We start from the raw sequence: 13,920 nt of genomic DNA, 5'->3' as shown, positions 1-13,920 counted from the left end.
TTACAGAGACAAAAAAATTCACTAGAATCCTTTTAACCATATGAATACTTCTGAATTTGAGTGAAGCTGGTATATAACCACTTTATTTAACCAATTTAATAAAGTGTGTGTTTTTTCTTACTACTTAATGCTCAGTCCCCCAAAAAAAACCTTGTCCAAAGAAAAAACAGTTCCGGCTGAATATCTGCCTTTTCTTGTATCTGTTAGGAAAAAAACACATAAACCTACCCAGAGAAATGCTTTGGATTTATTCTCCTAAAAGTCATCCATGTTACATGTAGAGAGCATCAGGACTTTGTTTACATGTGAACAGAAAGAAGAGACTTCTGGAGTCTCAGTTCAGAAAAATGAAGACAAAGTATAAAAATGTCCAGCTGGAAATGTCATTCGTGGGATCTCCTCAACCTAGCGATTACTGTGTGAACATTGTCCATTAGCTTTACCAATATTGTGCTTCTGTTTATTGGCCCATTACCATCTTAACAAAAGTAAATCAATCCGATTCTGCCCAGATCGCATCCCTCCCCGCCAACCCCCCCAACACCCTCTGAAAAGCAACATTTGTTACCCGTAGACAGGGGACACTCACTCACTGAAATGGAACTTCCCTCCAAATGATTTAGTGAATACTAGGACACATTTTTACTTTGTTGTTTAGACTCAAGAAGGCATAAAATCTCTGCCATCTATTTATCATGGAGTTATTTTAATGTAAACATGTGTCTATGTAGATGAAGTGTTTTCATTATTAAGCTAATTCTGACGTGTCTCAGATAGACCAGAAGAAGGGAACACAGCTCGTGCTGATGGGGAGCCGAAATCTGCCTGGGCTCAGCCTGCTGTCAGAAACGTCTTCATTAGTTTTTTGTCACTCACCGGTGGCAAATGCCGCGTAAATGGAATGACGATCAGGTCTGCCTTGATAACTTGTCTTATCTCATTAGTTCTCACATCAAAGTTAATCAGCAATGTGAATTGTAATTGCTAGAAGAGACAATGCATAGATCACTGGTCGGGGTTTTTTTTCCCCCCTGTATGGCATCTTGAAACATCAGCGGGCTGGTTGGAGCAGATAGGCTCGGGAGGAAAATGATGTGGAAGGCATAATAAGCAAGCTGCTCAGAATTAATGAGCTAACCCAATAAGAAAAGAATGGCCAATCAATGTGAGTTGGGCAAATATAATTTAGAAATAATTGCTTGATTGGTTGCCTATAGTAGACTGATTTGACCACACACAAGGATTAGGAATTAAGATGTCAAGGCAAAAAAATAATTTGGCAACTGAGGGCATGTAATTTTTTGTTTCCTTCCCTTTATGATGGAAAGAGATGAGCATTTGATATGCTATGCGCCAGAATGAAAACATTAGACACACTCCTTCTCTTCTGTTCCCCTCACAATACACTCATTCAGAATACAATCGTGATATTCCTGGACAGGCACGAAAACGGTGCAGATTAAGAGACAGCCCATGGTCCCGTGTACAGCAGTGATGCCTGAAGGAAGACCGGTTGGTCCAAGCTGGCATCTTCACTGAGCTGCAGCATCCTTCGGAGGCTTGGCAAAGGGATAAGTGCCGGGATGCTTGCAAAATACGTCAGGTTGTCTGTCCCAGGCTGGAAGCTTTCAGCTCACATCCTCCACGTTCCCGGTGCACTTTTCCCTGCGGCTATTCACCAATTAGTAAAGGGCTCTTGCTACATTCTTCTGTCTAAACTATTGGGAAGGTTCAGCCAGAAGGTAAATTTGCTTTGATCTACATTACACCTAATTGAGTCACCAGCAATGTGTCTATCCCAACATCAAGAAATGTGAAAATGTTAGATTATTTCACTGGGGATTAAACCTAATTTTCGCGTGCTCTGCATTAACCTATTAGACTGCCTAATCTGCATTGCTAATACGACTGAGGCAGCTGTCACAGCTAAAGAAAAACATGATCACGCAATCCTTGAATGAATGATTCCCGGCCTGATTAGTCTTAGTGAAGTTAGCTGAGCCCTGGTGATAAGGAAGGAAAATTCCCAGGTTGCCAATAGCTTTGAAAATTATCAGACTGTAGGCAAAAATACACCTCATGATTCACGGGCTTCGGTCCAATTGCCGTGTTGAGTGACATTATTTAAGACTGACGAAGGCTAACTTGAATTGTCACTCGCATAAATGTTTGTGTTTATTTTAAGGGACTAACATAGCAGATGCAGATTTAAATGCTAATAGAAGCCAGCCAGACACATAAAACTCCAGGCGTTGTTACTCCGTTGGTCTTTTATTAACACAGATTAAATTGTAATATTTTCTAGATAAATTGGCAAAATCAGAAAGATGCATTGCCCCCTAGAAGGCGGGATCAGAACAACTCTTGCAAGACTTCTTGTTTTCTTGTAGATGCATAGACTGTATTCACTCCTCTCCTTCCTGTTGATTTTTTGGTGTTTTTTTTTTTAAAGAAAATTAGAAAAACAATATTTTTTTAATGAGAATGAAAGTGATTTCTGCTCATTGGCCAGACCCACTCTCTCAGTTGCAAGGCCTAGGTAGGTATATTTCCTCAGCCCAGCACTTTATTTGCCTAGAGACGGGCTCTGCTGCCATTTGGAGTCTGCTTCATCCTCTCCATTTGATCTCAAAGGCAAGACAGCCGCCATAGGTAGGCTTGAGAGGTGCAGGCAGACATTCCAAGGAGTTTGGTGGCTGCAAGCAGAGTCCCTTTAATCCGATTAGCAGTTCTGCACAATGGGGCTGCCCAGCCCCACTGTGGACAGAAGCCTTTACTTTATTTGTTTCTAGTAGCCAAGAATCAGTTATCAGAAAAGTGGAATTTTTCCCCATCAGATAGCCCAGACAATCAACAGAAAATAAACGAGGAAATAGTCTAATGTGTCAATATTTATCCTTTGGCCCTAATAGCCCACAGAGAGGACTTGTTGAGCCTGCAGAGTTGGCATCCTGGTTCGCCTGTGAGCTCTTGGCTGCTTCTCCGCAAGCATAGGCGTCGTGGCCACTGTCGGCGGGCAACTTGGCTTCTTGGAGGCTAGAGCACTGGCTAGAGTCAAAGCCTTTGAAAGGTCTAACAACACGGGACAGGAGAGCCAAGGAGAACCCTCAGTGGCCAAGGAGGAAGCCCAGCAAATCACAAGGTGTTAGGGAGCCGGTTTCAAACATGGGAAATGGTAGAACAAAAGGATGGAAAGATAGACCTTTCTTTCCACCCAGGTTCCCAGGGCCTTCCTCCTCCGCTTTCCCAGGAAGCTCCGTGAGTGACAATGTGGGGGTGGGGTGGAGGAGGAGGGGGCCATCTTCTCTTGTTTTAGTTGCCTCTCATTGGTGGCAAAGGTTTGATGTCTAAAACACTCTCAGACGACTTTGAATGATCATGATCATCCAAGTCATTGCAGCTCACTGGATGTGAGCAGTGCTACACCCCAGATATTGTTCTAAAGCTCCTAACATTTCACTTTCCCCAGATCCCCTGAGATGGCTTGCTGTCAGGGGCAAGCCTAAGAGCAAGAGCTTGCCTGAGGTCTCTCAGACTGCAGCTTCAGAGCCCAGTCTCTTCACCTTCTGCATCACCACTAGGCCCCAGAGTTCAGGCCCAAGGCAGACAACCGACCAGTGCAATGTCTCCTGAAATGTGGCCCCACACACATCTCCTTGCCTAAGTTCCGACTAGAGCCTCATTCCTCAAGTCCTTCTTTCCAGGGGATGATTGATCTCCCCCCCACCACCCTCCCAAAAAGCCCACGACGAGACGGGTGTGCTGTGGGCCTCCCCAGCTCACGGCCCACTGACCTAGTGTTTTCAACAGCATGATCCACTCTGTCCTCACAGCATCTCTTCATGGATGGAGGAACGGAAATTTCTATCATCCAATCCTCCTTCAGGCCTCTCCAGCCACTGCAACCCTTGAGCCTCGAGTCCCGCAAGGGTCACCCCCCAGGAGTCACATCCCTGAAAAATATCTGGAGGTCAGACAGTTCTCGTGAACTGACTTCTCTGCCCCTGTTCCTCTGGGTCCCCGAGATGAACTGAGGTTCCTGAATCATTCCAGAAGGAGCAGATGGATCCAATCACAGAGTACAGCTCACACCATGTTGGCTGCGGACCCACAGCTGTCCTCCTCTGGAACTCCAGCCCATGACAGAATCATCGGGTCCCTTCCTTCTCCTGAGGGATCTGGCAGCTACGCAGGAGTCTTTGTATCACTTCATGTCATAGGACCACTGTACCTGTGTGGAAATATTAATAAACATACAGTTATGAGTTCCTGATATTATCTTTTAGTAAATTAGATCTACCTCCCCCATGAATAGCAGAGTTAAAGTTGCAACAGATTCTTTTTTTAAAAAAGTATTTCTTTCTTGAAATTTCTTTAAAAAGTAATTCTATATTACTCACTAGCAGATAGTCATCTCTTTCCAGCAATTCTATTGGGCTCATTGTTTCTCTAATAATGTGATACGTCATCATGATGCCAAACATATTTTTTTACCTCCATTAAGAGCATCTGCAATAAACAACTGAGGGTCATTAACTTTAGCATCTATCTCAATATCTGTGAACCCCTGGGAGATGCCCAGTTATATTTGACGTGTGGATCAGCTTCCTATTACTGCCATAACTGATGACCACAAACTTAGTGGCTTAAAATGATACAAGTTCATTTTTCTTTTTGCAGTTCTAGAGGTCAGAAGTCCAAAATGAATCTTTTGAGGGATAAAATCAAGGGATGAATTGAGCTGGCTCCTTCTGGAGGCTCCAGGGGAGAAGCCAGCTTGTGCCTCTTGAAGTTTCTTAGTGACCATGGCATCCTTGGCTCATGACTGTGTCACTCCCCTCACTCTGATTCTGTCCTTACGTCCCCTTCTTTCCCTCTTACAAAGATCCTTGGGAATATACAGGACCCACCCAGGCAATCCATGTAATCTCCCCATCTCAAGATCCTTAACTTGATCCTATCTAAAAAAGTCCCTTTTGTCATAGAAAGTAACACTGACAGGTTCTGGAGATTAAGACTCAGGCGTCAGCAGAGGAGCAGTGATTCAGCTTCCACAACGTGCAGAACAGTCTGGCAAAGTGCTTGTCAATCACTCATCTGTTCACATGTTTGTCCACTGGCCAATCTTGAATTGTGGGCACCATGCTGTGCACCAGGGCTGCAGCGTGGGCAAGACCAGACTCACTGTTGGAGCCTAAGATCTTGGGAGTGAGCTCACCATCCACAGAATGATCACTCTGAATGGTAGCTCATTACTGTTGGGGCGTGACCGAGAAAGGAACAATTCAGGAGTCAGGTGATGGGGCAGCGAGAGCTGATCCAGCCAGAGTGTGGCCCAGTGTCCAGTAAGTCAGCCCTGAAAGAAACGATGTTTAAGCCAGGAACTGAGGGAAGTGGAGGAATTCACCAGGGGAAGGGCTGGGGAAAGGTGAGAAAACCGCAGAGACTAAAGAACCATCCGAGCCTTGAATAATGGTCAGTGTAGATGAGAAGCATTTAATTGCAGTGACAACAACTTTCTTTCTGCTGGAGTCAAACTTCGGGTCCCTATTCTGGGTGTGCATAAGTGTTTGTGTTATTTCCTAAAATGGGCAAGGGACCTCTTGCAAAATAGCTCATCTGCATCCTTCAAAAGTACTGCTATCATAAAAGATAAATCTGCTTTTTGTCTCTGTAGAATTTTGTCTCTGCTGATTCTGGATATTTGATATAATTGGAATCACACAATATGTAGTCTATTGGGACTGGCCTCTGTCCTTAGCACGATGTTTTCAAGACTTAAAGCACATACTAGTTCTTTATTTCTTTTTATTGTCAAACACTATCCTGTTGCATGAACAGATCATGCTTTGTTTAGCCATTCATCATTTAATGGGCATTTGGATTATTTCCACTCTTTGGCTATTATGACTTAATACTGCTATGAACATTCATACACAAGTTTTGGCATGCACAAAGCTTTCATTCCTCCTGGATATCTACCTAGGAGTGGAATTGCTGGGTCATATGCTAACTCTGTGTTTAACCTTTTGAGGTGCTATTGACCTGTCTTCTGAAATGGCTGCACCATTTCCTATTCCCACCAATAGTGTATGAGGCTTCCAACTTCTCCTCATCCTTACCAACACTAGTTATTTTCTACCCTTTTTATCTCAGCCATCCTGGCAGATGTGACGTGGTAGCTCATTGCCGTTTTGCTTCTTTGCATTAATCTTAAAACTTTCCTATAAGTCTGAAATCACATCAAAATAAATTGAAAGAAAAATGTTCTGTACCATAATTTCTCAGTAATGAAAGGACTCTGGGGAGAAGTCCTATGTTTCTCTTAAAGTGTGCTAGTGAACCAGGAAATAGATCCTAAGAATAAGAGCAGACCCACTGATCTGAGTTTTAGAAGTTTGGATACTTCCTTGGTTCAGTATTTCCATTCATTCTCTCAAAAGACATTTATCCAGTCCCAGTGGTAGTAAGTTTGTAAGATGGATACAAGGAAATGTGTGCTGTTGTCCTTCCCATGTAAAAGTGAACAGGTTTTGAAGCCCCTTCTTGATGGGGATTGAAAATAACACATTCACAAGTGCAATCAATGCATACCAAGTACCAAAGGCCATGTTTATATGTCCCCATAGATACCACATTCAGCACTGCAACTGTGATTAGAGCCATTTTTTGGTTAAGTTCACCGTATTCATTATCATCTTCCATAATCCATCTGGTCTTTGCAGAAGCTCTAACTGGTAAATTAGACAAAGATTTGGTGGGGAGGGACCACCACCCCCACATTCTTAAGTCTTTGAGAGTTGATGTAATTCCTCTAGGGTGTGTTCTGATTCACTATCCTGGCCAGAACAAGAGAGGTATGATTTCAGGGCTTAGTCCAGCCATTCATAATATCTCCATCCACAAAATAGAGACTCAATGTAAGGATTCTGCCAGCTGTTAAGGACCTCCATCCTGATTATGCATGCAAGTGCTGGGAAAATAACTTTAAGATGGGTATGAGGACTGGTTGGAAACATCGTGAGATGGATGTAGGGCAAAATTCAATTCGTCACCTGATCTGTATCTCCAATTGGGGGCACAGTGCTGTTTTAGGTCCCTTGGTGTTCATGTTGGCTCATAGCTCTATCAATCAGCTTTCTAAAGTTCTGGATATTTCCTTTTCTCTAGCACACATTATTATGCCAAGTGGCCAATATGGTCTAATTGACTGAAAACCAAATAGGGCATAGGAAAACCTGGCAGAAGAATGTGGAGGAACTAACAAATTACAGATGCATAGAAAGGATATGGACTTTGGATCCACCCATCTCTGGGTTGGGTAAGGCTCAACACCATCTGTGGGGTAGGATTGTTAACATCTACCTTGCAAGAATATTCCAAAGAAATACACAGAGCATAAGGGAATGACAGAGCAAGCTGTCATTAAATAAGTCACTGTTTTTATCAATATTAATGTTGTCAGTGGGAAGTCATTGGCCGTGGTTCATGGTTCATAGGGTCCATGAACATCCTTATGGCACAATCTTAGCAACTTGGATTTTGAGAGTTTTATGAGAATGGAACACTTTCACCTGAAACTCTGGGACAGAACAGTGAGCACTAGCATATGATGAAGAACAGTGAGCACCAACATACAATGAAGACCCCTTGTCTTTGGGGCAGCTAGATTTTACCAAGGAGCAGGATATTAGTCTGAGACATTATGGTAATGAAAATGAGGAGATAGACTTATGCACTGCCTTAGTTTGGATCCTGCAAAAGCAGAGCCTGAGTTAGGGATTTGACTGCTGGGAGTTTATTTGAGAGGTGATTCCAAGAAGGGAAAGGAGAGAGTCTTTTTTATTAAATAATTTTTATTGGAGTATAGTTGCTTTACAATGTTGTGTTAGCTTCTACTGCACAGGATTATCAGTCACTGTTGGATGGTCACCCTTGGAGGCATTGGTTGAGGCCTGCTTGGGGGTGCCCATGGCTGAGCGAGCTTCCATGGCTCCAAGAACCCAACAAAACACGTAGAGCCATGTGATGGGTCCTTGAGGCAGGACATTGAAATGTGCGCAAGAGAAACCTATTCAGCTACAGTGAGAGGCAGGCTTAGGGCATGTGGTTCAGGACAGAAAAAGAAGAAAAGAGGCTCAAGCATGCTACAGCTTCAGGGTGCTCTATTATTCCTTGGCTAAGCCACTAAATGTTCTGTTTTGTTTTTAATTAACTTAAGTTTACCCATCTGCTGTGGTCTCATAAAAGACCATAATGATTTTGGCTGTGTTATATATTGTTTATTTCTGAGGATGCTGACCTCAGAAGTAAAAGGATAGAAAAAAATTCTTCAAACGTCTTTTAACATTATGACCTTTCCTGATGCACAGTCACTGTATGTGTGTGTTAGTTACTCAGTTGTGTCCGACTCTTTGCGGCCCCATGGACTGTGGCCCATGGCTCCTCTGTCTATGGGATTCTCCAGACAAGAATACTAGAGTGGGTTGCCATTCCCTAACAGGTCCCACTCAGGTATCAAAAGCAAAAACATTGTTCTTGGATTTGTAAGAGTGTCTAAAGGGGTGGGTTGGGTGGACGGCTGGGGGATTGGGCTGGAGAGGAAACATAGTAAATTGAGGAGAGGACAGATGGGACAGCCTGGGCGCTTGAACCAACATAGGGAGGGTTGACGACTGCAAGACCCGAGCAGCGTCATCCTTTATACCAGAAAGCTGGCGGGCACTATGGGGAAAAAACAAAACAAGAAGAAAGTGGAGGAGGTGCTAGAAGAAGAGGAAGAAGAATATGTGGTGGAAAAAGTTCTAGACCGTCGAGTGGTAAAGGGCAAAGTGGAGTATCTCCTAAAGTGGAAGGGGTTCTCAGATAAGGATAACACATGGGAACCAGAAGAGAACCTGGATTGCCCCGACCTCATTGCTGAGTTTCTGCAGTCACAGAAAACAGCACACGAGACAGATAAATCAGAGGGAGGCAAACGCAAAGCTGATTCTGATTTGGAAGATAAGGGGGAGGAGAGCAAACCAAAGAAGAAGAAAGAAGAGTCAGAAAAGCCACGAGGCTTTGCCCGGGGTTTGGAACCAGAGCGGAGTACTGGAGCTACGGACTCCAGTGGAGAACTCATGTTCCTAATGAAATGGAAAAACTCTGATGAGGCTGATCTGGTCCCTGCCAAGGAAGCCAATGTCAAGTGCCCGCAGGTTGTCATATCCTTCTATGAGGAAAGGCTGACGTGGCATTCTTACCCCTCAGAGGATGATGACAAAAAAGATGATAAGAATTAACTTTCTTGAATACCAGCCCCTGTCACATCTGACTGTGGGTTTCAAGTGGGGAAAGAAGGAGTTCTCCTTGTCTTGACACCATAAAGGTGGCTTGAGAAGATGTCCTTTGAAGAGCCAGTATAGTTTCTGTGCCCTACAGCAGCCCAAGGGCTTCAAAGCCGTTCCATGCTGTACAGTTTGCATACCCATCCCGGTGGAGGGGAAGGAGGGTCAGTGTTTCAAGGCAACCTGTTCTGAACTTTGCTTTAAAAAAAAAAGCAAAGGGCCTTCTATGAAGGACAAAACATAGAATGGGATGTGGGAGAGCAAGAGATACTGTAGATCTTCAAAGAGCATCTCCACAACCCACACAGCCTTCTTCCTGATAGTGTTAACTCTGCATTTTTACAGCATAGCATGTGTGTAGTTTTTGGCTATTACTGGTGTATTATTTGGGGTGGGTGGGGTGGGGTGGGAAAGAAGGGAGATGGGTTAGGATCATTTTTGTTAAAATTTGGGGAAACGGTGAAACAAAGGAAAGAACAGCTAATGATGATTGGGTCTGTGTCCAGAATATCGTATCCTTTCAAAAAATGTCATTGGCAACCTAAATGAGGACTGTGAGAGACTGTTTAAAAGCTGTGAATGCCTGAAACTTAGAAGCCAAGGTATTCCCTGCCTGAGCTTAATGCTGTTCCCAACAAACGAATAAGAAGCTACCAAAGCTGCCATTTGGGGGATGGAAACTGGTTGAGGAGGAAAAGTCTTATTGGAGTGTATACACAGGCAGATCATTCTGTCTTAGAGGTGCTACTCATGAAACTGACAAGAAGACCCTTTCTTTTCCTATTGTGAAGTTACAAATATGAGCTTCTCCATCCAAGCCACTGGTGAAGTATTTAGGGAAGGGCAGAGAGTGGTATAGGAGGTAAGTGAGTAGGGAAAGACAAGGGCCAGTGCTCATAGGGTGGAAAACTCTTGGAGCCTCTGTTTTTTGAACTTTGAAACCATTGGTGGCAGGGTTCAGTCACCGACAGCACAAGTTCAAGAGTTGAATGATTTCAAAAGCCCTGGTCTCAGAAGATAAATATTCATACTGGGGCAGTGGTTCACTTTAAAACAAAACAAATTTTTCAATCCTAAGAATTAACAAATCCAAAATGTTGTCTTGAGTCATGAGATCCATCAGTTGTTGACATCGTCTTGAGCTGCATCTAGAACTCCATTGTAATTTTTAGGCGTGTGTTAGGTTTTTGTGAAAACTTTTGTTTAAATGTAAACTTAATATCAACACTGTCAGTTTTTTGTCTTAATAAAACTATATAGATTTATAATCAAAAAAAAAAAAAGAGTGTCTAAAGGACTTGGATTCTACAAACATAGTGTTTTGGCATCTTGGGCTGCTGTAATCCCATGTCCACAAATTTCTCTTTATATTAAGAGGAGATGTACCTACTTTCCTGTAGCTGGTAAGAAGCCACCTTGCATTGTATATTGTTGTTCAGTCTCTAAGTCATGTCTGACTCTTTGCGACCCCATGGACTGCAGCATACCAGGCTTCTTGTCCTTCACCATCTCTCGAAGTTTGCTCAAACTCATGTCCATTGAGTTGGTGATGTCATCCAACCGTCTCATCTTCTGTCACCCCTTTTCCCCCTGCCCTCAATATTTCCCAACATCAGGGTCTTTTCCAATGAGTTGGCTCTTTGTATCAGATGGCCAAAGTATTGGAGTTTCAGCTTCAGCATCAGTCCTTCCAGTGAATATTCAGGGTTGATTTCCTTTAGGATTGACTGATTGGATCTCCTTGCTGTCCAAGGGACTCTCATGAGTCTTCTCCAGCACCACAGTTTGAAAGCATCAAATTCTTTGGCACTCAGCCTTCTTTATGATCCAACTCTCACATCCATACATGACTACTGGAAAAGCCATAAAATGTACTTCAAAGCTTACATGAAAATCCACTTGGCTCTACCTAAGAACTTTTCCCATTTCCCATTTTGGGCCCATATGCAATAGAAACAGCTTTCTTCCAAAAGATGTTGAAGAGAATTATAATCACTCTCTAACTTGGGCTCACACCTCGGGAAAAAATGGACGTATCATGGGATTGACTGTCAGCTTTCTGATGACTCTACAGAGGTGGACATAATGCCACAGGTCCACACCACTTCCTCTTATATCCATGGGATGACCACAGAGGATTTGCAGACAGAAAGGAGGTTGAAGCCTCCATGTGAGCCCAGGTTTCCCATGATCACCTGCTCCCTCAGAAAAAGAAAAGAGACAGAAATGTTTCTATTGTAAAGCCCTTCTGAAGAAGCCATTAATGTTATGAACCATGGTCTGGTACAGACTTTTGTAATTTAGAGGATGCGCTCTTTCTCATGATGGAATCTACAGCCAACGCCACATGATCAAATCCATCCTTCTGCCTCAGCTCATCTTTCTCCTTTTTAAAACTTGGAGCCTGTTTGTTAGAAATGTTTTCATTTGCAAGGGACAAAAATCCAATTTGAACTGGCTTAAACAGAGAGGGACCTCTGTCCTAAGTGTCCTGGGCTATTTTACAGGAACACGGGTCTCGTCTAGAGCTGTGAGTGAAACACTCCTGGCTTCAGGAGCAATAGCTCCATCCCTAGGAGACTCTCCATCTCCTAGATATGTCCCTCTGTCTACATCCACAGTATTCTTCTCTATAGATACAGTTACTTTTGGTTCTGTGGTCCAGGTGGTAAGCAGTAGGTCATAAAACTCAGCCACCAAGAGGAAAACACATTGTTCAGTGCCAAAATTCCCAGAGAAAGGCTCTGATTGGCTCACTTTGCACCAATCATCAGTAGTTAGGATTCCAATCACAGAGTAACATGGCAGATCCCTCTATAATCACGGTGAGTATACGGAAAGACTTCAGAAAAAAGAAGATGAAAGGTTGCCATACCAAAAATTGCCTCTTACCAAGGACTGGGACCCAGAGATTCTTAAGGGACCTTCCAGCATTAGTAACCCACTTTGCATTCTCTACTTGACTTACACAGACTCTCAGTTCAAGGGAGCCCATTGATTCTACCCAAACAAAGGTAGAAATCTGCTCCAGCCATGGGCTGAACCTGCTGTCATGGAGATGGAAGCATCCCCAGTTACCTATCTTGCCAGATCCCCTCTGTCCCTGGGCCTTCTGTTCTGTGAGCCCTTCCATATCTTGACTTGGGCACACTGAGATACAACTGAATATCCTGCCAGCTGTAGTCACTTCTATTCTGAGTCAGAAACCAGTACTCCCAAGAAGGGAACCGTGGGGATTAAGAGTATTTAAAATTCCAGGTCACTACTGCAGGATTATCCTCTTTATCATAAAATCAACAAATCTTTAGCAAATATTGGATCCATTTATTTATTCATTCTGAAAGTCTTTATTACAACCGTACTATGGGCAAGACACCATGTAGACTCAGTTCAGTTCAGTTCGGTCACTCAGTCATGTCCGAATCTTTGTGACCCCATGGACTGCAGCACGCCAGGCCTCCCTGTCCATCACCAACTCCTGGAGCTTGCTCAAACTCATGTCCATTGAGTTGATGATGTCATCCAACCATCTCATCCTCTGTCATCCCCTTCTCCTCCTGCCTTCAATCTTTCCCAGCATCAGGATCTTTTCCAAGGAGTCAGTTCTTCACATCAGATGGCCAAAGTATTGGAGTTTCAGCTTCAACATCAGTCCTTCCAATGAATATTCAGGACTGACTTCTTTTAGGATTGACTGGCTTGATCTCGTTGCTGTCCAAGGGACTCTCAAGAGTCTTCTCCAGCACCATGCAGACGGAAGTGGTATAAAACTGAATACTATGTCATTTCTGCATTCATGGACCTCAGTTCTTTACATTTTGTCTCAGTTAATTCAGGCTGTTGTGACAAAATATCCTAGACTTGGGGCCTTACCTAATGAATGTTTATTTCTCAGAGTTTCTGGAGGCTAAAAGTTTGAAATGAGGGTGCCAGCATAGTTAGGAGTTAAGTTTTGCCTAGAGCCCTCTTCCTTCTCATGGGAGAGAGGGCAGGGTTGGGAAGAGCGAGAGAGAGAGAAATCTCATGTTTCTTTTTAAAAAAAACACTAATCCACCACACAGGATCCACCTTCATGACCAAGTTACCTCCCAAGGGCCCCTTCCCCAAATAACATCACACTGGGTATAATATATACATTTTGGGAAGACACATATGGCTCGTCATTAGAGAAACAGATGTAGGCTAGTATTGATACTTGTATGTAATAGTATATTAAAGATGTAAAAACAGAGTGATCAGCAAAAAAAAAAAAAAAAAGAAGAGAATTGTTAACTATACTGAAAATAAGGGAGGAGAAGTTTCAGAAAAAAAATTCCTAAGGGAAATGATTCTTGAAACAGTTCTATAGGAATAAGGAGTTTCTTGGGTAACACAGAAGAAGAGATATACCCAAACAGATCCTATTAAAGGGGTTTTCTAAAAAGCAGAGGGCTTCCCTGGTGGCTCATGGTAAAGAATCTGTCCACGGTGCAGGAGACCTGGGTTCAACCCCTGGGTTGGGAAGATCCCCTGGAGAAGGGAAAGGCAGAGGCACCACACCAAGGACAACATCGAATGAGTTGCCTGGTGAGGAATCCTGCCGCAGGTAATC

At 43.3% G+C, this 13,920-nt stretch overlaps 1 protein-coding gene across 1 annotated transcript; it reads left to right on the top strand.

The window, feature by feature from the left end:
• The first annotated feature begins 8,660 nt into the window (after positions 1 to 8,660).
• LOC102401197 (chromobox protein homolog 1-like) lies at positions 8,661 to 10,218 on the top strand. Its single transcript, XM_044927985.2, has one exon. The coding sequence runs from the start codon at positions 8,727 to 8,729 to the stop codon at positions 9,282 to 9,284; it is 558 nt and encodes a 185-aa protein (XP_044783920.2). The 5' UTR covers positions 8,661 to 8,726; the 3' UTR covers positions 9,285 to 10,218.
• The last annotated feature ends 3,702 nt before the right edge of the window (positions 10,219 to 13,920 follow it).

This window comes from Bubalus bubalis, chromosome 14 (genome assembly GCF_019923935.1).
Source record: "Bubalus bubalis isolate 160015118507 breed Murrah chromosome 14, NDDB_SH_1, whole genome shotgun sequence".
Taxonomy (NCBI): domain Eukaryota; kingdom Metazoa; phylum Chordata; class Mammalia; order Artiodactyla; family Bovidae; genus Bubalus; species Bubalus bubalis.
This window is presented reverse-complemented; position numbering and strand designations above follow the sequence as displayed.

What these genes read in the sequence shown, in the direction of transcription:
- LOC102401197 (XM_044927985.2), top strand. Translation starts at nt 8,727, where the DNA reads ATGGGGAAAAAACAAAACAAGAAGAAAGTGGAGGAGGTGCTAGAAGAA.